The sequence below is a fragment of the Cryptotermes secundus genome, unplaced genomic scaffold (assembly GCF_002891405.2).
Source record: "Cryptotermes secundus unplaced genomic scaffold, Csec_1.0 scaffold1258, whole genome shotgun sequence".
NCBI classification, from domain to species: Eukaryota; Metazoa; Arthropoda; class Insecta; order Blattodea; family Kalotermitidae; genus Cryptotermes; species Cryptotermes secundus.
In genome coordinates this window covers 377,343-398,059 of record NW_019723324.1, presented here as the reverse complement: position 1 = coordinate 398,059, position 20,717 = coordinate 377,343, and the positions used below count along the sequence as shown (strand labels likewise).

The window sequence follows — 20,717 nt, the reverse complement described above, 5'->3', positions numbered from 1 at the left end:
AGAATGAGAATTTGTTGTTACTTCTTCACAAGTCCACATGGCCACCATGTTGGTAATACTGGGAGTAAAAAAAAAAGTCATGATAATGACATTTCCACTGATATGATATTCATGCAACATTTTGCATCTGTTGATCAATAATACTGATGGACAGATGGCACATCCATCTTAGCAGGTTCCTATGACTTGGGTGTAAATTATTGGAAAGAATGTGGAAAGAAATGGCCATAGCCTAAATTTAGGTACTATTCCAAAGTTTTTTCAGATGAAAAATGCGAACCTCAGTCATGGTAGTTAAGTGTTCCACTAAGATTCAAAATAGGCTGCGCCATAGCTCAAGCGGTTAGTCACTGGCTTCCCACCGTGGTGGCCCAGGTTCGATCCCGGGTCTGGTCAAGTGGGATTTGTGGTGGACAAAGTGGTGCTGGAGCAGGTTTTCTCAGAGTACTTTGGTTTCCCCTACCAGTCTTCATTACACCAATTGCTCCACAATCACCCTCACCTATCATCTGGGGCTGGTATAATAGGCCACAAGTGGCCACAGTACAAGGGACTTAATCCCCCCCGGTGGGAAACCAGCGACTAACCGCTTGAGCTATGGCGCGGCCCATAAACTCAAGTTAAATTACTTTCATGTTAAGATTTTTGTCAGTTTAGTGCTCAAATCCTTTGGTTCCTAAAAGAAGCCTCAAAGAAAGTTCCTACCCTATATATCTGTGAAATCGCAGTAAACTGGGTCCCATCACTAGAATTAGGGCAAATATAAGCACATTTCAGGTAGTGTCATGCCAGATGGTTGATAAGGTCCTTCACTATGTGTGTCAAAATACAGGTGACATTACCTGATTATGTCATACACCAGTACCTGAAGAACTTCTGTCAAAAACAGCAAGCAAATGCTCAGTGGACTTGAATCTTAGTTGATCTGAGTTATCAAGTGAGGTGGTCTGTCCAAAAAGAAATGGACAACCCTGATGCATCTGTAACTTAGCCCTTCCAACTTTTTTTCATGAAAGTCCTATTACCAAAATGTAAGTGAAACACAAACATGGAAATCTTCATATGAAGTCTACATTACATAATGCAAAAACTACAATTCAGTACTGAGGGATAATGAATTGCAGGCCTAACAGATTGTACTTATTTTGAACTTCAAAACCAAAAGTACATTTCAGATATGGAGCAGTAATGTATCTGTTCTCCTTGACCTCTTTTCTGTCAATTATAAGCAATGAACTCACAGCCCCTGAATCAGTAAATCCTTTGTAAGATCACTGGCAAATATTTAAATTTTTTTTAGATTTACGTTGAAGCTCTGCTGTAGTATGAGCCAATGGTCACCCACACCAAACAGAGCTAGCAGGTCTGAAGTTTGTTACATCAAAAATGCATACTACTCTGTCCAAAAAGTATCCGACCTTGGGCCGGGAAAAAAAAAAAGTTCTGTATCTGGGTGGTTACAATACCTAATCGCCTTCCAAGGAGGCCCCTTGTGACTCCACACACTTAGTCCAGCGGTCCTTCCATTGCTGGAAGCAATTCTGGAAGGCTTCTTTTGGAATAGCGTGCAGCTGCACCGTCGCGTTCCGTATGATGTCCTTGCGGCTGTCAAAACGGCAGCCTTTTAGCTGTGTCTTCAATCTCGGGAACAGCCAGAAATCACAAGGAGCCATGTCAGGAGAGTAGGGAGCCTGGCGAACCTGCGGAATGCTGTGCTTGGCCAGGAAACCCTGTATCAGGTGTGATGAATGAGCTGGGGCGTTGTCATGATGCAGCTGCTAGTAGCGTGCATCCCACAGCTCCAGTCTCTTGCGCCGAACTGCATCATGAGGATGGCGCAGGACTTCTTGGTAGTACTCCTTATTAACAGTCTGGCCTAGTGGTGCGTACTCATGATGCACAACACCCCGGTAATCGCAAAAATCAGTCAGTATCACCTTCACATTGCTCCGAACCTGTCGTGCTCTTTTGGGCCTCGACGATGTTGGACCTTGGTTTCCGGGTCATATCCGTATACCCACGACTCGTCACCAGTGATCACAGTCTTCAGGAACTCAGGATCCCTGTTGGCACACTCTAGCATGTCCTGCGCGACCTCAAGGTGGAGTTGTTGCTGCTCCGGTGAAAGCAGCTTGGGCACAAATTTTGCTGCCACTCTTCACATGCCCAAATCCTCAGTTAAAATTGTGTTTGCGGAACTTCTGCTGGTCCCAACCTCATCAGCAACTTCATGGATGGCCAAATGATGGTCCTCCATGACCAGTGTCCGCAGTTTTTCAATGTCATCAGCATTTTGGCTCGTTGACGGTCTCCCGGAATGCTGCTCACTGTCCGCCGACATACGGCCATGTTTAAAGCGATTGAACCACTCTTTAATTTGAGTGACCCCCATTGCATCATTGCTGAAAGCCTGCTGAATTTTGCGAATTGTTTCCACATGGGTATCCCCAAGTTTCTGACAAAAACTTAATGCAGTATCGCTGCTCCAAGTATTCTGTCATCTTGAGCAAAATGAGAATGCGACGAACACGTGTTACACCACTTCGCTCTCTGGCAGCCACAGACGCATGCGGCAGTGTTGCGAGTCAGCAAAAAATTACGCATGCTCATGAAAGTCCTTTCTACCACTATGCTCAGTTTCCCCACCGCTTTGGTCATTACTTACAGAGGAAAAAAATTAAGTCGGATACTTTTTGGACATATGGTATAAGAAATTTACAGATGAAATGGTCTTAATATGATGCCACTGGGTACAATGGCCAACAGAAATATATTTTTAAAAGATTCATAGTGGGTATTTTTGAATGATAGAGGTTAATTGGCTAAGGGAAAAGATGAAGCTTGGCTTTTTTATGGATGTGGAGATGAACCTTCAGTTTCCCAGCAGAATGTCTGTCCTTGTTGCTTCCAGTTACAGTCTTCTAACAGTCACTGCATAAAGTGAGGTAATGGGCAGCACATAACATGCAATTCAAATATAGTGAGAATGATATACAAAAGGGAGTAAGGGCAGACATACACTTAAAAATTAATATACAGCAGCAGAATGAGAATACTTGACAATTTTCAAAGATGACCCATTCTGGGGGTGTGATATCCCACACACAAGGATTTGACCTTTTTCTGAGGTGAGACACAGTGAAAGAAAGAATGAAAAATCTAGTTGGAGCCACCTTATGTTAAACCAGAGATCCCTAGTATAGAAATCCAGCAACTTACCCCCAAAACACAAGGTTCCATGATTTTCTAGAACGTAGAACAAATATATTGTAATGCATTTCAGGTAGACTGGGCAATAACCCCACAATGGAGCAAGCATCTTTGTTGGTAGTTGACACTCGTGTATATGTTTGAAGAAATACCTATTCTATTTATGTGGTGCAATCCAAAAGTTCCCGAAAACTGAATTTTGTGCGTGAATGGTTGAGTACGTCGAAATACCGCTAGGTGTCTTCCCACACACCCTTCTTGAATCAGTGTGGCAAGCAGCATCGAGTTGAGTGGTTGGGTTTATTGTTGGTGAACATATTTCCATTGTTGTGTTTCCATGAGTTTGCGATTTTGCGATGGCTGACCTGAGAGAGCAGCGTGTCTGTATAAAGTTTTGTTTTAAACTTAGGAAAACCGTTGCAGAAATGCACCAAATGTTGAAGCAAGCTTTTGGTGACAACAGTTTAGGCCAGACACAAACTAACGACTGGTATAAGCTGAACATCGACTGATGATGATGATCGTTCGAGATGGGCATCAACTGGCACCACACCAGAAAATGTCGCAAAAGTTAGGGATCTGATTCTGCAAGATCGTAGACTGACCATCCAAGAACTCTGTAACACCTTGGGACTAAGTTGTGGTATATGTCAATGTATTTTGTCAGAGGAACTGAACATGGGGAGGATTGCGGCGAAGTTTGCGCCACGACTGCTGCAAAATGAACAGAAGCAGCATCGCATGGAAGTCTGTAGGGAACTTCAACAACAGCTTCAAGAGGATCCAAACTTTCTTTCGCAGGTTGTCACTGGTGACGAAAGTCGGGTTTATGGCTACAACCCTGAAAGTAAGCAGCAATCATTGCAATGGAAGAGCCCTTCTTCACCTCAGCCAAAAAACGGTTGAAAAGTCAAGAGCAACATTAAGTCCATGTTGATGTGTACTTTTGATACTGACAGGATTGTTCATTAGGAGTTCGTCCTTCCTGGTCAGACATTCAATAAAGAGTTCTATCGCGATGTTCTAAGGCATTTGAGGGAGGACATCTGGAGAAAACGTCCAGAGAAGCTGCTCACGAATGACTGGGTACTCCACAATGACAACGCATTACTGCATACAGCTTACATTGTGCAGGAATTTTTGGCTAAAAACAAGATGGCAATTGTTCCCCACCCACCGCACTTGCCAGACTTAGCTCCATGCGACTTCTTTCTCTTCCCCAAGATGAAAATCAAGTTGAAGGGGCGAAGATTTGATACAGTTGAGGAAATTCAAGTGGAAACACAGACGGTACTAAACACCCTAACAAAGAAAGACTTCCAGGATGCATTTGAAAAGTGGTAGAAATGCTGGGATTGGTGTATGCCCTCCCAAGGGGACTACTTTGAAGGTGATGGTGCAGAATAAGATCCAGGTAAGACATAATAGTTTTTATTAACATATTTCGGGAACTTCTGGATTTCACCACATACATAGCACACTGCGAAACACTTTTGAGTGCTTTGGTTTCTCCTTGCCATTCAGCATTCACGAATGCTCCTTTTATATAACAGCATACTGAAGATGTATGACGGGTACAAACCAGCCAGCCAGCATGTATCAAAACTTGGTCCTTGTGGCTTCACTTGGCTTGACTCAAAGTAAATTAACTAACCTCTGGTGCAAGGTAGAACAACTCAAAGTAGTGGCGTGCATGGTCCAATGCAATCTCACGAGCCATTGTTATGTTGGTCAATGTCTGTTGCAAAGCAAAGATGTTACGACACATCTTCTGGATGCCCCGCTCATCAATACGGTCAATGTATTGAGCAGAGCTGATCAGGATCTTTGCGATGAGATGGCCCAGGCCTTCAACTATATACTGCAAGTACAGGAAAACAGTCGTTCACACATATACAGGCCTGATGGCCCTGATTGAGCCTTAATTCAGTAATATGTAAACTATGCATCAGGTATGCCAATCTTCTTCTTGTTCAGCCACATACATTTTGTTTTTGAGAGCTAACACACAAAGGACACTTTAGTACACTCTTTCTTTTCCATTTGTATATACAGTTTAAACCATATTCTTTTTTGTTCTTCCACTTCATAATACAAGCAGTTTCAATTTAATCATATTTCGCTTAATTATGTCAACAGAAAAGAACAAGAAAAGCTGAAATTCAAAACTAGTTTATTAGGGAAGGACTAGAAAGTATACACAATGTTGGTAAAATGGAAGTAACAGTGGCATGGAAATGTGTTACATGTGAATGGAAATGAAGGTGAAAGCATGAACCTACTGAAGCATCAGTCACTGAGAAAGCTAAGAATACAGTGGAGAGCCATAGTGAGGATGATGTACAAAACACAGCAGGGAAAATGTGGACACAGATTTTGAAGGGCTACATAGTGGGGGAGGAGAAGATTGAAAATTTTTCACAGGTGATGATGGTGCAGTCGTGATGTCAGCAGCAGTGGTGACGCTGATGCTGAATGATGGAGCTGAGCCCTTCTGGAGGAGCTGGCAATTCTGCAGCTACTCAAGAATATCCCAGCATTTTATGGAACCTGAAGGTTTATTACCATGTTCACAAGAGCCCTCCACTGGTCCCTGTCCTGAGCCAGATCAATCCAATCCATACCATCCCATCCTATCTCTCTAAGATCTATTTTAATACTGTCCACCAACCTATGCCTGCTGAATGATACCAAATATAATTTATTAAATACAACTGGTGATACTCAAAATAAAGATAAATTACATTAAATTATATACAATTTAAACTGGGATTATAATGTACAATTATGATACACAAACCATACAGGGAAGGAAGCACAATCCTTCAACAAGAAAAGATAGAAGCCAACAACAAGCTTAGCAGCCAAGAGACAAGACTTAAAGACTGGAAACATGACACATGGACATGGATTGGAGTGAAGTGGATCAGGGGTTGAGTGTAATGATGCTCTGATTTCACAACACTGGGGGTTTTTTAATTTGTGAAACATTATCAGCATACTGTTAAGATGGTAGCACTGATGGACAAACCCTTTCGGATTCTCAAGGTGTCTGTTGAGTTATGCATACCTTCAATTTGCGGGGCTGTAAACTTGAGTTCATGGCCTCATCGATGCTGACAAGAACACGACTTAGTTCCAGGACCTTTGGGTCTGGCTCCTGGGAGTCCACCCCACCCACTAGACGGTTGTAATTGTTGGCTTGGGGCAGCAAATAGTGGAAACACTGTACTCGCACCTATGGCAGGAGAAGACTTTACAGTGCTGTGCTTTGATGTCAGCTTGGGTCTTCTCAGACATTTCATTTTTACTTCAGGCCGCAGGGAAGGAAGAATTTGCCAGACTAATATCACCAAAAAAAGGGATGGTCAGAGAGCATTAATATTAATTAAAATATGTTCTATCAGGTAAACTGCAGATTGCACCCTTGTTGATCATAAAAGAAAGGAATGAATATGACACACAGATGCCAGAAAGAATATGTTCAAAAATGAACTCTCACAGGGCACTTCCAAAAAAAGTATAAAATATGAACCCTGAGAAAAAGGACCATTAACAATGATGATTAAGATGCTTCCCCACCTTCCACAACCCCTGCTAGGTCCAGGCACAAGCAAGCACCCATTTGTCTAACATTCCTCTCTGGTCATCTGCTTCTTTTATATTCAACAATACAAAATGGAAGATACAGGTATCTTTCTCATTTGTGTCAACAAGCAGCTCACCAAAAGGTGTAGCATGAACATAAAAAGTTCTGGCAAGCTCTATGAGATGACAAGCATAACGCAAGTCTGTACTTGTTACAGCCATGTACCTCACCTCAAGGTGTAGCACCAACAAACATGTGTTGGCAAGCTCTTCAAACTCCTGAGCTAGTTGCATTAGAGCCTTAACTGAGGACTCTGGCATGGCTGGAATTCCTTCAGAGCTGACCTGTATACCCGGAGATGTGGCAGAAGCTCTGGGCAGCTCTGATGCAAACAGCAGGATGGATGTTGAGAACCATTCCTGCAGCAAAGATACTGTCAGGAGTACATGACAAGTGCACACAGATTTGCATGATGCACATGCACTAAATGAGGGACGACAAACCTTTTTAAGACATGTTGAAACTTACGAGGAAATGTTTCTGCCCTAGTTCTGTAGGTCCACAACTTTTGGTGAACTTCGTAAATTTTTGTAATTCCATGATGTCATAGTGTATCTCAGTATACTATCATTTACCAAGTTAATGAGAAGTTGGCTGTCGAATCTAAGCTGCTAATGCTGTTATACCTGACACATAACTGTCCCTTTTCAAATCTGCATGAGGATCATGATTAACTATATCTAAAATTGGATTTCGCATAATTCATGATAGAAAATAAAACTTTCGTTGAGTGCATGTAGATGAAAAAATTGTGAACAATGAAAATGCAAATATTTCAGAGTACAAAATCCTGTTGGCACAGTGTTCCAAGCTTTTGTCATTTTATCTTTAAGTCTGTTTCAGGTGCAGGCCCTTCCAAACATTTATACTATTTCTTCAGTGCACTGTCTTAGTTTGACAAGCTTTTTACATCAAATTAAGCTAGTATGAAATTTAATTAATTACATTTCTAAGTCACTTAAATCAGTTTTAGCTTCAAGTTCTCCAATTGTACAGCATCAGGATACTTCCGTATTTCACTTTAGATGCCTGAAGCACGAAAATCTTGAATAAAACCATTCTTCTGTTGCAGTAATGTTTGCGGAAGCTTTTAAATACTGCATCTCTGGTTCCTTCTCCATTGAATTGCCTATTTAGATGAGAAGAAACTTTGGTGCATAACCATTTGCATCATGTGGTTATACTCTGAGCTTCTTTTCAAGTGCTGTATGATACTGAAAACAACATAAATTGGCTTCCTAAACCCACAATTCTAAATTTAACTCATTCAGAAAGAGGATCCAAGTTAGTGATGAATATTCATGTGAAATATAACCACATATTTTCTAAGTGTGCAGAGCATTACTTTTCTTCTTCAAAAAAGTTTTATTTCATTCAGACTCTCCGTAAATCAATCAAGCACATGCCCATGACAAAGCCAACAATCATTATTGTACATGAACCACAATATATGGACTCAATATCTTTAAAACAAAACTTTTATTTAAAGTAAAGCATGAAGTTAGTTGGTTTAGTGGCAATCTGACCACATTCAGCTCACCTTGCCATGCGAAAAATGAAATGAAAAATACAGTGGAATGACTGATGCGTTTTGTGAATTATGCTACAAATGTTTCTTTACTAGCCACACTAGGAATGCCATCATTGGAAATAACTATTTGAGAACCTGAAAACATTTCCACCGCAACACCCCAAATATCTAACCCAGCTGTTCCACAGGAAACAGCCAACTTAATTTTCCAGGGCCAGTCTTGAAGGTGAAGCTTCTTGTCATGTTCATGGACTCTTGGTGTGCCATGATGTCATTTTTTTTTATAAATGATACTTCTACAACATGTTTCATCCTTACAAGGCCATCATCAGGTAGATACTTTTATGAAACTGCTGCAGTGTATTTCTTTTCCTAGTTCACTGGCCTAAAAATTGGTTAAAGACAATTCCAATTATTACTTAATTTTGTTGAAACATAGTTTTCTATTTTTTTTCAGCTGGTAGTTCCCCCCCCCCCTCGTTGGTGTCTCCACCTTATCGTGGTGAGGGGGTTTGAGTATGCCAAGGACCCTGAGAGCTATACCAGCGGTAGCGTAGCTACTGGCAGGGCCTCCCTTGCTGGACAGGTCAAAGGGTAGGCATCAGACGAAGAGAGACACCAAAAACTGATGCCGGAAGCAGCGTCATCAGCAGCGACTTGAAGCACAGAGCAAATGATGCTCGAGATGGTTCAAGTTCGTATAGCAACAGGCGTGACCAGAGTGGTTTGAACGGCTGCTGTACTGCGATGTGGAAAGCAAATGGAAAAACTACCACATTATCACTTTTCCTGGATAGTCTCTTTCCAAAAACAGAAGATCGCATTAAGTGGAGGAACTGTTTTGGAAGAGACTGTGGACCTGTCGTCTGACAGATTACTGATGGATGGATGGATGGTACTTCCTGTTTCTGTATTCTGTGATTTCTTGGGATATGTGTGAGATCTTGTTACAGTGTATACAGTGGCTGTGTTGTGTTTGAGATCTATATCTCTGTACAACATAGTATTGTCTGACTTCATCACAACCACTCACCATCTACTTAAGTCACACAATACTATGTCGTACAGAACATTAATCGCTAACCATCCACAATCTATGGAAGTCGCGCAATACTACATCATACAGAATATAGACCTCAAACATCCAGAAACATGAATTAAAAACTGAAAAAAAAAAGAATATGTTTTAATAAAACTCAACAAATGGAATTAGTTTTAAAAGTTCTGGGAAGAATTAAGTGCCTACTTCCTTTGATATGACATGGACCACATATGGATCAATGCCTGCAACAATTTTTTGTCTCATGGACACTGAGTCACACATTCAAAAGTTAATAGGGGTGATGGACGGATGAACGAAAAAATGAATGAACACAAATGAACGAACGAACAAACACGAATATGAATGAACACACACACAGCATGAAGACTGCATAAGCCTACTTTAGGAAAGTACGCTAAAAAGTGACAATGTAGTACACCTATAGTCTATGAGCACAACAAGAAGTTATATTAAATTAAATCATTAACTAGTGCAACAGCATGCCAAAGTATAATATTATGAGATGTAGCTAATGAGTTATTCAGAGACTTCATTATGTTTCACAAACTCAATCCTGATGGCTAACAAACTGTCACATGTCCAGGGTTCCATCACTAATAATAACAGGTTCTGGATTGGATGGTTGCATTTATTGACACTTCTGTTACAACCATAATGTGTGTTGTTACACGCAAACAGAATACTCATTACATCAACCCCTAACAACGGAGACAAACACTGCCTGTGAAATGACAAGACACCAACTCCACAGTGCAAAGTGACAGAATTAATCATCCAAAAAGACGCCCTTGTGAAAGCTTCAATTCATATACTGTGATGTCTAATTTTGTGATGCTGTTTAACAGATGAAGATCTATAACCCACACCTTCAGAACAGAGAATTTATAACGATTTTCTATTTATATCAATAATACAATATTTTCCTTTCACCACCCTTGCAATTATTTGCTACTCATTTGCACCTTTACACACTTGCAGAACTCTGAAAAAACTCAGAACAAATCCTCTACAAGACAGAACATTCTCTTGTAAAATTCAGAAGTCAGGAAACAGCTGACTGCAACTCATGATTTGAATGATGGAAGACACACAGAAACATTTGTGGCAAACAAAACCAAACTCCATGATTTCAGTTTGTGGTAGAGCTATGTGTTGTTGCCAAGTGAATGACTGCAGTTCTGCAAACAGAAATATCCATTTCTTTCTTACATCATGATCTTCATGGACTGATCTGTCCCCTTGAAGACTATGCTGGTTCCTTAACTGTGGGTTTTATATTAACATTTTCTTCAAAATTCATCTGTCTTCCATTCATAGAACCTGGTATTTCCATTGTAATCCAGATTTTAGAATTTCATTATTTAGATTACAAATGTTCAGTTCTTCCATAATTTTAGTATTTCTTATTTGGTGCTTCCTTGTGTAAACTCCTACACTCCTCAAAAATTTCATCTCTGCAATTTCAATTTATGCTTCCTCTCGTTTTTGTTTTAGTTCAAATTTCAGATCCATATGTAAGCATAGGTACTGCGATGGTTTTATAAAACTTTATATGCGTATCTTTTCTCATCTTGTCAGGCACAATAGATCACTGTAGGCCATGGCACAAGGCCCAAGAAGGCCCACCCCTTACACATTTCTCATCTTGTTACTCAATGTTCATCCTGTTGTGTGTTAGTGTAATTGTATATCGCGAGTAACTAAAACCATTTACTTGTTCAATTATGTCTTATTACTGTTTTAGTTTAAACATTTTCATTCTCACATATGTAAATTAAAGTTCTTTCAGTAATTCAGTTATATTATATATTTTATCAAAATATTTCTTCAAAACAGAATTTTGCCATATTGTATTTAAGCATCCTGTTGCATTTCTATAACATTCACATAGGATATTTATACTGTAGTTCTGTCAACAATGCAACCACTTTATTCCTTAATGTTTTCACTTCTTACAATAAGTTTCAGTCCCAACCGGCCATCACCAGGTACTTCAATTCACCAAAACTGTTACCTGCATTGAATATCGGTCATACATTTCATGTATAACTGAATTGTTCCATATTAATGTTGCCATTATGATCCAGTTAACATCAGTCAACCCACCATACACTGTAGTCACTTTCTATTGCAATTAACTAAATTTTCATTAACATTTGTAAATTCAATTTTTTTTTTTTTAATTTTAATTATTCTTCTTAAATTTTGTACACTTCCAGCACCTCTCTAGGGCATCATCCACTTTTCCAAACAGTATACATTTCAACCCTCCTTGTAACATCTACTACAGTGAGGACAACAACATACGCTGGTGGAGTAAATGATGTATAGACAGGGGCAAACGTAACAGCAACAACAGGCTTGCACATTGAAACAAGAGGACGCCGAAACAAAAACGAGGACAGCCGAAATGTATACTGCTTGGAAAAGTGGCTGACGCCTTAGAGGGATGTTGAAAGTGTACAAAATTTTAAGAAAAATAATTAAAATTTGAATTGAATTTTAAAAATTTTAATTAAATTCAGTTAATTGCATAGAGAGTGAGTCACATTGTATGGTGCATTGACTAATGTTAGCTGGACCGTAACAGCAACATTAATATGGAACAATGCAGTTATACATGAAATGCATGACCGATATTCTATGCAGGTAACAGTTTTGGTGAATTGACATACCTGATGATGGCTGGTTGGGGCCGAAACATGTTGTAAAAAGTGAAAATTCCAAGGAATAGAGTGGCTGCATTGTTGATGGAAGTGTGGTATAAATATTTTATTAGAATTTTGCATGCTGAGTAGTGCCACTTTGTCCACCATAAATCCCACACTGACTATCCTGTGATGTACCTAGGTCTCCACAGTGAGAAAGTGGCCACTACCTACTTGGGATATAACACAGCCATGGTGCTCACAGCCTAGAATGATGCATGTGCACCAGACTAAGGAGTGCACAGTAGTGCATAATGCACATTACATAAAACTGTAGTGTATACAGCTCTAATGACATGCATATGGGCCATATGGTAGTGCACATTGCTCTGCATGATGTACGTGCATCAAGGTAGCTAAACTTACCATGCTCTCCTGAAGTTGTGCCAATCCCTTCAGCTGCCCTACGTCTGACAAAATCTCATGTGCACTGATTCCGCCTTCTCCTAGGTTGGTAGCCAGTATCTCTGCCTCTCTCATGTTGCGCTGCCGAATATCCTCTGGGCTCTCCTCCTCAGTGGTCTCCTCACGTCGCAATGGTCGGCGTCTATGGTGTGTCATTTTCTGTGCTTGCAGATCTGTCCAGTTTGGCAATGACCTGTGAACATTATGAGAGGTAGATTCTCATAGTGAGGGGGATTTACTAGTTCCATCTCTTGGAAGGTTACGCAAACACTTCAATTAAATATACTGTTTGACCACATGTCTGCATATAATTAAACCACAGTTATTGCCTCTTAAGGGAATGGCATCCGAAGTGTTATGCAAGGTGATCTGTGATCAGCGGTAAGTGGATTTGGAAGAGTAATGCCATGAAGCACTACAACTGAAATGGAGGCAATAATCCACAGGGATTTAGATCTTGCTACTAGATGGATGTGGGCAATCAACTTTACACTCTGACCACTGGGGAAGAGTCCTTGGTACCCACTTGCTACAAGGCTGGATGGGTCTTGGTGCAGTTTTTGACACACTGTTCTTGGAGAGAAAAATCCTGCAATAGCCAAGATGCCAAGATCTGAATTGCTGCTGTCCAGCCTGTGGCCAGTCAGTTCACCACCACAGTGTATAGCAATATAATGTTTCTTTCAGATTTCAACTTGTCACCTGTTAGTGCCCCACAGAGCAATGTGATGAACCCGACTAACTTACTTGATGAAACGGCTGATGTCTTCATCTTTGAGCCAGGCAGCACTGCAGATGCGCTTGTCCTCAGACTCGGGCTGCACAATGCCACGATATGCAGCTTGGCATGTTTCACGATAATTGTGCAAGATGTTGCAGATGATAGACAGGAAGTGTTCTGCATATGCTGGCAATGCTTGCATCAGCTCTCGCAGATCCTGTATGCAGCGCTCCACTGTAACTGTGCTCTGTGGCAAAATTAAGTGCATTTCAGCAGGTTTCTTGGTTTATTTAATGATACTTCAATTTAAATTCCCTCCAACTGACTGACTGACCAAACCAACCAACCAAATAAAAAATAACTCAACACAGTAGAATCTTTCATGAGAAGTCAGCATTCGTACAGCTACTTGTGAAATTTCCAGCTGTTTATGAGACCCAAAGGTTCATTATCAATTTCACAAGAACCCACCAGTCAATCATATGCTGAGGTAATTCAATCCACTCTATGCGCTCACATCCCATTTCACAAATATTATCTTGCCATCTATGGCTAGATCTCCCAAGTAGTCACATCCTTTCAGGCTTTCAACAAATATTTTGTATACATTTTACATATCTCCAATGTATGCTACAAGCTAAATTATGTTCAATTAATTTCCTGTATATTTCATCACTTACTACTTGCACAGTGCACTTTAAGGTACTGAAGGAACAGACACTATAGGCTGCAGAAACAGGAATAATAATAGTAGACGAATTTCAAGTGCATCACTATATAAATTTCATAACTGAAGTACAAATGATTCATAAGTTATCAACACCAAATTATTTTGTGTCATCATTTAGTTATTTTCCATCTTCCTATATAATAATGTGGCATAATGACTCAATGCAGGAACTGTTGAGCCACAGATGCCTCGGGGCACGTGCACAGTGTGAGAGTTGTGGATTGTATCAGCACATTGCTAGGTGACAACTCTGTGAACGCTTGGATTGCGCAACAGGAAGTGTGAGTGACATCACATATCCCAACTCATCCTGTAACTATATAACACTCGGTAAACACCCCTCCCTGCTAGGCTGTGATGTCACGCAACAGGGGAGGGGTGTTTCCTGAGCATTGCGTAGTTATGGGATGAGTGGGGATATGTGACACAACTCTCACTTCCTGTTGCGCAATCCAAGCGTTCACAGAGTTGTCACCTAGCAATGCGCTGATACCATCCTCAACTCTCACGGTGCGTGCATGCCCCGAGGCCTCTGTGGCTCAACAGTTCCTGCATGGACCAAATACGTCACAATAACCTTAATTAATATTGCACACTAGTCCATTATCTCTCAACATGCAAACTTCAAACCCCTATATTGAATGTTTCTCTACATAGAACTATTCCCACTTCAGGTGTTCATTTGACTGTCATGTTGTTATTTTTGTTGTCTATGATTACAGCAGAGGAATCTTCTCCTTCACAATCAAAAAACCCAGAAGCAAAGTGGGAGATATGACATATGGCTGAGATACCTGCAGAAGTGGTCGGGACAAGCCAAGACCCCTCATGAGCTCAGGGTTTGTTATGGCCCGCCACGCATCCACAGACTTGGTGGCACTCTCGATGCTGGCAGCTACCATCATGTGGTGGCGACCCAGGAACACTTCCTTAATATAGTCTGCCAAGAATGCATTCAGTGTGCATGGACTTCCTGGTGTGCAGCCAATAGCATGTTCTATCTCCTCAATGAACTTCATAAGGGGGATAAAGATCTGAGTAATGTTGCGTGGATCTGGGGAGCACACCAGTAACTTCTCTCGCTGCTGTGGCTGCCCCGTCTCATTATATTCCTATCAACATAACAATCAACATCAACTGTTGTTTAATAAATACTTCCTAATCTCAACAATCCACTGAACCAACAATTCCAACACATCTACACATCTTCCAGTCTGTAGTTCAGCCTGGGCAGTTCAGGGTGGCAACCTGCCTCTTTACTGAGTGCTGGGTTCCAACCCTTACTCTTCTTTCAAAGATAGTGATACCAAACACAGCCAACATAACCCAAGGGCAAGGGGGATTGTGAGGATTTGTGTTACAATTTTAGATATGGAATATGCCCCTCCAGAAATTAAAAAAGATTATGTATTATAAAAGACAGAATTGAAATTGATTGCACTAGCATTAACTTTACCTTAATTACTTTGTTAGAAATGAGCACATGGTAGCATAGTTGGTTGGGGCACCATGCTACAAGCTGGAAAGTCGCAGCTTTGATTCCCAATTAGGTTATCAGAGATTTTCAATTGACCCAATCCTTCCAGCTGCACTATGGCCTTGGGGTCAATGCAGCCTCTAACAGAAATGAGTACCATAAATCTTCCTGGGGGTGTGTCACCCAAATTATCTTCCTCATAACCAATTTGCATGAACTCAATAGAAAACACCATTTCCAACAGTAACTCTATTGTTGTGTGTGTATTTGTTGATGTGGGAATGTGTTTACCAATCTGTTGCCTAGAAGTGGCCATTGTTACTTGCCTATCCCACAATCATTGCATAGCAATGGTTGTACACGCTACAATATCTTATGGCAGTTTCTTCATATTTAATTATAAACCAAAAATTAGTTTTTAAGTCAAACATGAAGACATGTACCTTGGCGCTGGGACCTCGTTGTTCCTTCAGATAACTATTAATGCTGAGTGCATGGGATGAGTAGTCAAATTTGAATAATGGAGTTCTCTTCTGGCGAGGTGGACGACGACGAGCGAAGTATACTGAGATGTCACTTGTGGGTTCCGAGAACGATGCTGGAGCTTGCTGAGGATCCCCAGCTATGTTCTGGATGTCCAGATAGTCAGTCAGTAGGAGCTGCAGCTGTTGTACCAACACAGTGTTACCAAATGTACCACAACCTATGTCTTGTGTATATTACTTGTAGTGTTCTTGTACTCACCACAGCCTGCACTTTGGACCATACATCTGGCATCTCATACAGACGCACGTCAATGCGATGTCTGTCTGCTGCTTGGGCAAAACTGTGAAGCACAGAAGCGTGGGCAGCAGCCACACATCTAAACTGGTCAAACACAGTCTGCAACAGTTCTAGCAGCAGTGGCGTGGAACGTGCACCCAAGCTGTGTGGTGGCTGCTGGGACAAGTCCAGCAACTGTTGGGTGGTACGTCCAATTATTGCAAGCAGTTCAGTCTGCATCTGCACCTTAATGGTCTGCAACAGTGATATGTATCCAGGTGAGAGACCTGTTAATGTAACTGGAGATATCCATTGTATTTTCAATGCATCCAGGTTCATTTTGAGATTACATCATACTCTCAGACTAATTCTAGAGGAGTGTTATATCACCAGGCTTATTCTGCAGTGGTATTACATCACCAAGCAAATTCAGTGATGGCATCATAACCTATGCTTATTTCATGATGTCACTATATCCCCAGGCTAACTGTGGATGGAATTATACACCAGGACTAATTCTGGGATTGTATTATATCCTCAAACAGATTCTAAGATGGAATTATCATATGGTTTATTTTATGACAGCAGTATAACCCCAGGTTAATTCTGGGATGGCATTATACCATGATGCTAACATAAGAATAGCATAATCCAAGTTAATTCTGCCATGATGTTACATCTCCTGGCATGATACAGGGATTGCATCAGCCTAAGTGACAGAATTACCTCCTCCTGAATAATCATTAATATTATCCTGTCACCTTTCATTTGCCTCAGACACTAACACATCTTAATTGAAAATAGAACAATTTTCATCTTTCTTTGAAACAAGCCCTCACCTCCACAATGTCAGGCACCTTGTTCAGTAAGGCCAGGCATTCCACTAGTATTGCCATGAAGTGCTCTGAATTTGCCTCTGGATCTGCGGCATCCACATCTTCTTCTACACCCTTCAGTTCTTCCTCTGTGCCTGTCTGGTTCATACCAGAACTCATACCAGCCCTAAAACAGGCCACTACAATCACAAGAGAACAGAACTTGAGGCTCAAGGATTTTGTTTTCAGGAGACAGACTCATGGTACACACAGCTCACTGATATGATTCTGAAGAACCATAAACACAAACACTGCCAAAAGATCTTTTGATGTACCAGTAAAAGAAATCTGGAAAGCAAGTTCAGCAGGAATAAGTTCATCACATAATTTATTGCTTCTGTATTTTTTTACTGTGTTTATACTTGTATTTTTGCCCCAACAAATTATGTAATATCATCAACACAGAACTTCATATGCCTATTAAGTTTTAGTCCTTCCTGATTTCAGTGGACTTCATTAATGGCTTATGGTGAACCTCAGCTGAAAAGCAATGCAATAAAGCATCACCTTCTCTGAGACCATCCTCAATAGGAAATGCATGAAACAAGTATTCACCTTGAAATTTCAATGGGAAATTGTTCAAAACAAACTTTGTCTAAACACCTAACATCAATAATTTAAGAAGTTCTGGAAAGCAACCTACATTTACACTGGATACTGAATTTGATAGGGGGCATGAGGTAGTGTAGCTGGTTGAGGCACTATGCTACAAGCTGGAAGGTCAGGGGTTCAAGTCCCGATGAGGTCATTGAATTTTTTTCAATTGACCTAATCCTTCGGGCTGCACTATGGCCCTGAGGTCGACTCAGCCTCTAACAGAAATGAGTACCAGGAATTAATTAAATAATTTTCCTGGGGAGTAAAGTGCAGCTGGCATGTAAGGCTGACAACCTTACCGCTATCTTTGAGCTGATTGTCTAGATAATGTGGGACCCTCAATGGTCTCACAACCCTATGGGCCTTCATGGCCTGTTACAGGGATAGCTTTACTTTTACTGAATTTGATAACATAAAACATGTGTTAAGAAGTGTTGCTGTCTATAGGGATGACTGTGGAAATACAGAACAGAAGTCAAAAGAATATTTACACTGTTGTGGCAAAGTTTGGGAATCAGAGAACATAATGTTTCATTACCTGGTTGCACTAATGATATTGGAATTTGATCAATAACTGGTGATTTTTTAACTTTCCAATAGGAATTTCCATTTAAAAAATTATGCTCAAGTACTAGTGCTTTAGCTGTATACATTGCAGCCGATCTAACATCATTAACCCCACATATACTTAATAGATGACTGAATTATTCTGAATACTGTAGAAATATGCAAGTAGATTACCACTGACATCTTTTCATTAATGACTTTATGTATGTATCCGAGGTTTCCAATATTTTCGTCTGTAAGTTTACAGTTCCAAAAGTGGACACATCATGCTGGTTGCACACTAAGCACTGTTTACTGATACAGTGTGCTGGTTACCTAAGTGATGGAGTGTTTGGGGATGTTACGTTCATGTCCAGCAAAGCCAGTCGTGTTTTCGGCAATCGTGCAAACCCACGCAGTTCTCCAGCATGTTGGAAGGGTGAGTTGAGAGGGTTGCCATCTCGGCCACTGCCCTGTCGGCGTAATGCTACCACATCGTGAGTTGATACTATGTACAGATGGGATGTCAGTTCTGTCAGCAGTCGAGAGTGCAATTTCTGTGACCATAAACACAGAACATGGTTCAGTTCATGCTATGTCACATTGCTCTACAAACTGTAACAGAGAGTATGAACATTTTGTTAATTCATACTGTAGTTGCTTTAAGACAAATATACACAAAGCTTTGGGTTCATTACTATTCCACTTTTCCAACATACAGAAGGCATGTGGCATCAAAAATAATAACTGAAACCAAACCAAAACTCAAAATTGCAGTTACTGAAAAGACAAAGAGAGAGCACTTCACAGAAATACATAAGTACATTTTTTCATGTGCAAAATAAACACACTACTAAAGTGTATGGGGGCATGAAGGAAACAATCCATGCATTACAGACATCAGCACTAAATGTAGGTGAGTTGTCAGTTTCATGTTCTAATAGAATTATGTCTGGAAAGGCAAAGCAAATTAAAATTTTAAAACATGGCATTCTATGACGGAACATACGTCAGATTTTCCTTTTGTAAATGAACTGATTATTTGGAATAATTTAAGTGGAAGCCTTCTTTTCAGACTTACCCCATTCACAATCAGAAAGCATTCAAAATTCTTGCTTCCAACGCATTAGGACATAATCTCAGATAACAACATTCACTTCAAGGACAGACTCATTTTTCAAGTTTGCAATTGTTATATATAATTACTGCTAGATCGGACGATATTCTGTACAAAAAATCATTCATTAGAGAAACCTGTAGCACCACTAAGAACATCAGAACACAGTTAAGGAACCTGTTTTAACCTCAGGCCTACTGAATGTGGAGCTAAAATCAAGAGTAAACAAATCTGTAGTCAGTGGAGATATCACTCAGATGGGTAATGCAACATCAGTAAACTGATGTGCTCATAACTGTAGAGTTTCTGTGTATTAAGACCGATAAAAAGCACAAACAGAGCAGGAACTGACAGGTGAAGAATATAATAGCAGCAAATGGTTGAAAAAAGACAGACTGAGGATACTGGAGAACAAAGTGCTGAGGAAGATATCTGGCTCAAGAGAAAGAGCGAGTAGTAGGAGGAATAAGAAGACTAATGAGAAGTATCATAATTTCTATTCTTTATTTATATGCATACATCATGCATGGAGAAAAGGAGAAATCCACACAAAATATTGGTCAGAGACCTTTATGAGAGATCTAGATGTATTAAGTTATTAAAGAGGCCAAGAAAGTACACTATGATAATAAAATTTCAAAATCTTATAATAAAATAAAAACTACATGGTCAATTATTAAAAAAGAGACTGGATCTAAAACTCAGAAGGATGAACCCCAATCGCTGAAAGTCAATAACATTATGATACAGAATAAAAGTGCATTGCAAACGTACTTAACGAATATTTTACCTCAGTAGCTCAGACAATTATAGATGATTTAAACAATAACAAAACTCCAACCAACATCAGCCCATTATACTATCTGGGCAATAAATACACGTCTACCTTTAAATCTATCAAATGGCAGTATGTCTCAACTGCTGAGATTAGAAAGATAATCAAATCTTTGAAAACAAAGTCTTCACATGGTTATGATGAAATTTCCACTAGAATTTTAAAAGCAAGTATGTCATATATAACTTCGCCACTAACTTACATTTGTAACCAATCCCTTGCCCAGGGAACGTTTCCAGACAGAATGAAATTTGCTGTCATTAAGCCAATTTTCAAAAGTGGTAATAAATATGAACCAGCCAACTATAGGCCTATTTCATTATTGTCAGCCTTTTCTAAGGTTCTTGAAAGGGTTATCTATAATAAATTGTATGAACATATAGACAATAATCTTATATTGGACAATAATCAATATGGTTTTAGACCTAATTCATCTACAGAGAAAGCATCTTTCAAATTAATAGAGGAAATACTAAAAGCAATGAATAATA

The 20,717-nt window shown here is 40.0% G+C and overlaps 1 protein-coding gene across 3 annotated transcripts in view; it reads right to left on the bottom strand.

Moving 5' to 3' along the window:
• LOC111861870 (exocyst complex component 4) overlaps positions 1–20,717 on the bottom strand; it is a 34,900-nt gene that overhangs the window by 963 nt on the left and 13,220 nt on the right. For all 3 annotated transcript variants that reach the window (XM_023846800.2, XM_023846797.2, XM_023846798.2), the window contains exons 5-14: positions 18,611–18,831; positions 17,096–17,258; positions 16,239–16,511; positions 15,938–16,159; positions 14,812–15,129; positions 13,314–13,534; positions 12,528–12,759; positions 7,030–7,218; positions 6,281–6,448; positions 4,865–5,071 (exon numbers count right to left, since the gene is read on the bottom strand). In XM_023846800.2, the coding sequence (XP_023702568.1) occupies positions 4,865–5,071; positions 6,281–6,448; positions 7,030–7,218; positions 12,528–12,759; positions 13,314–13,534; positions 14,812–15,129; positions 15,938–16,159; positions 16,239–16,511; positions 17,096–17,258; positions 18,611–18,831 (2,214 nt within the window). The remainder of the gene's footprint in view (positions 1–4,864; positions 5,072–6,280; positions 6,449–7,029; positions 7,219–12,527; positions 12,760–13,313; positions 13,535–14,811; positions 15,130–15,937; positions 16,160–16,238; positions 16,512–17,095; positions 17,259–18,610; positions 18,832–20,717) is intronic.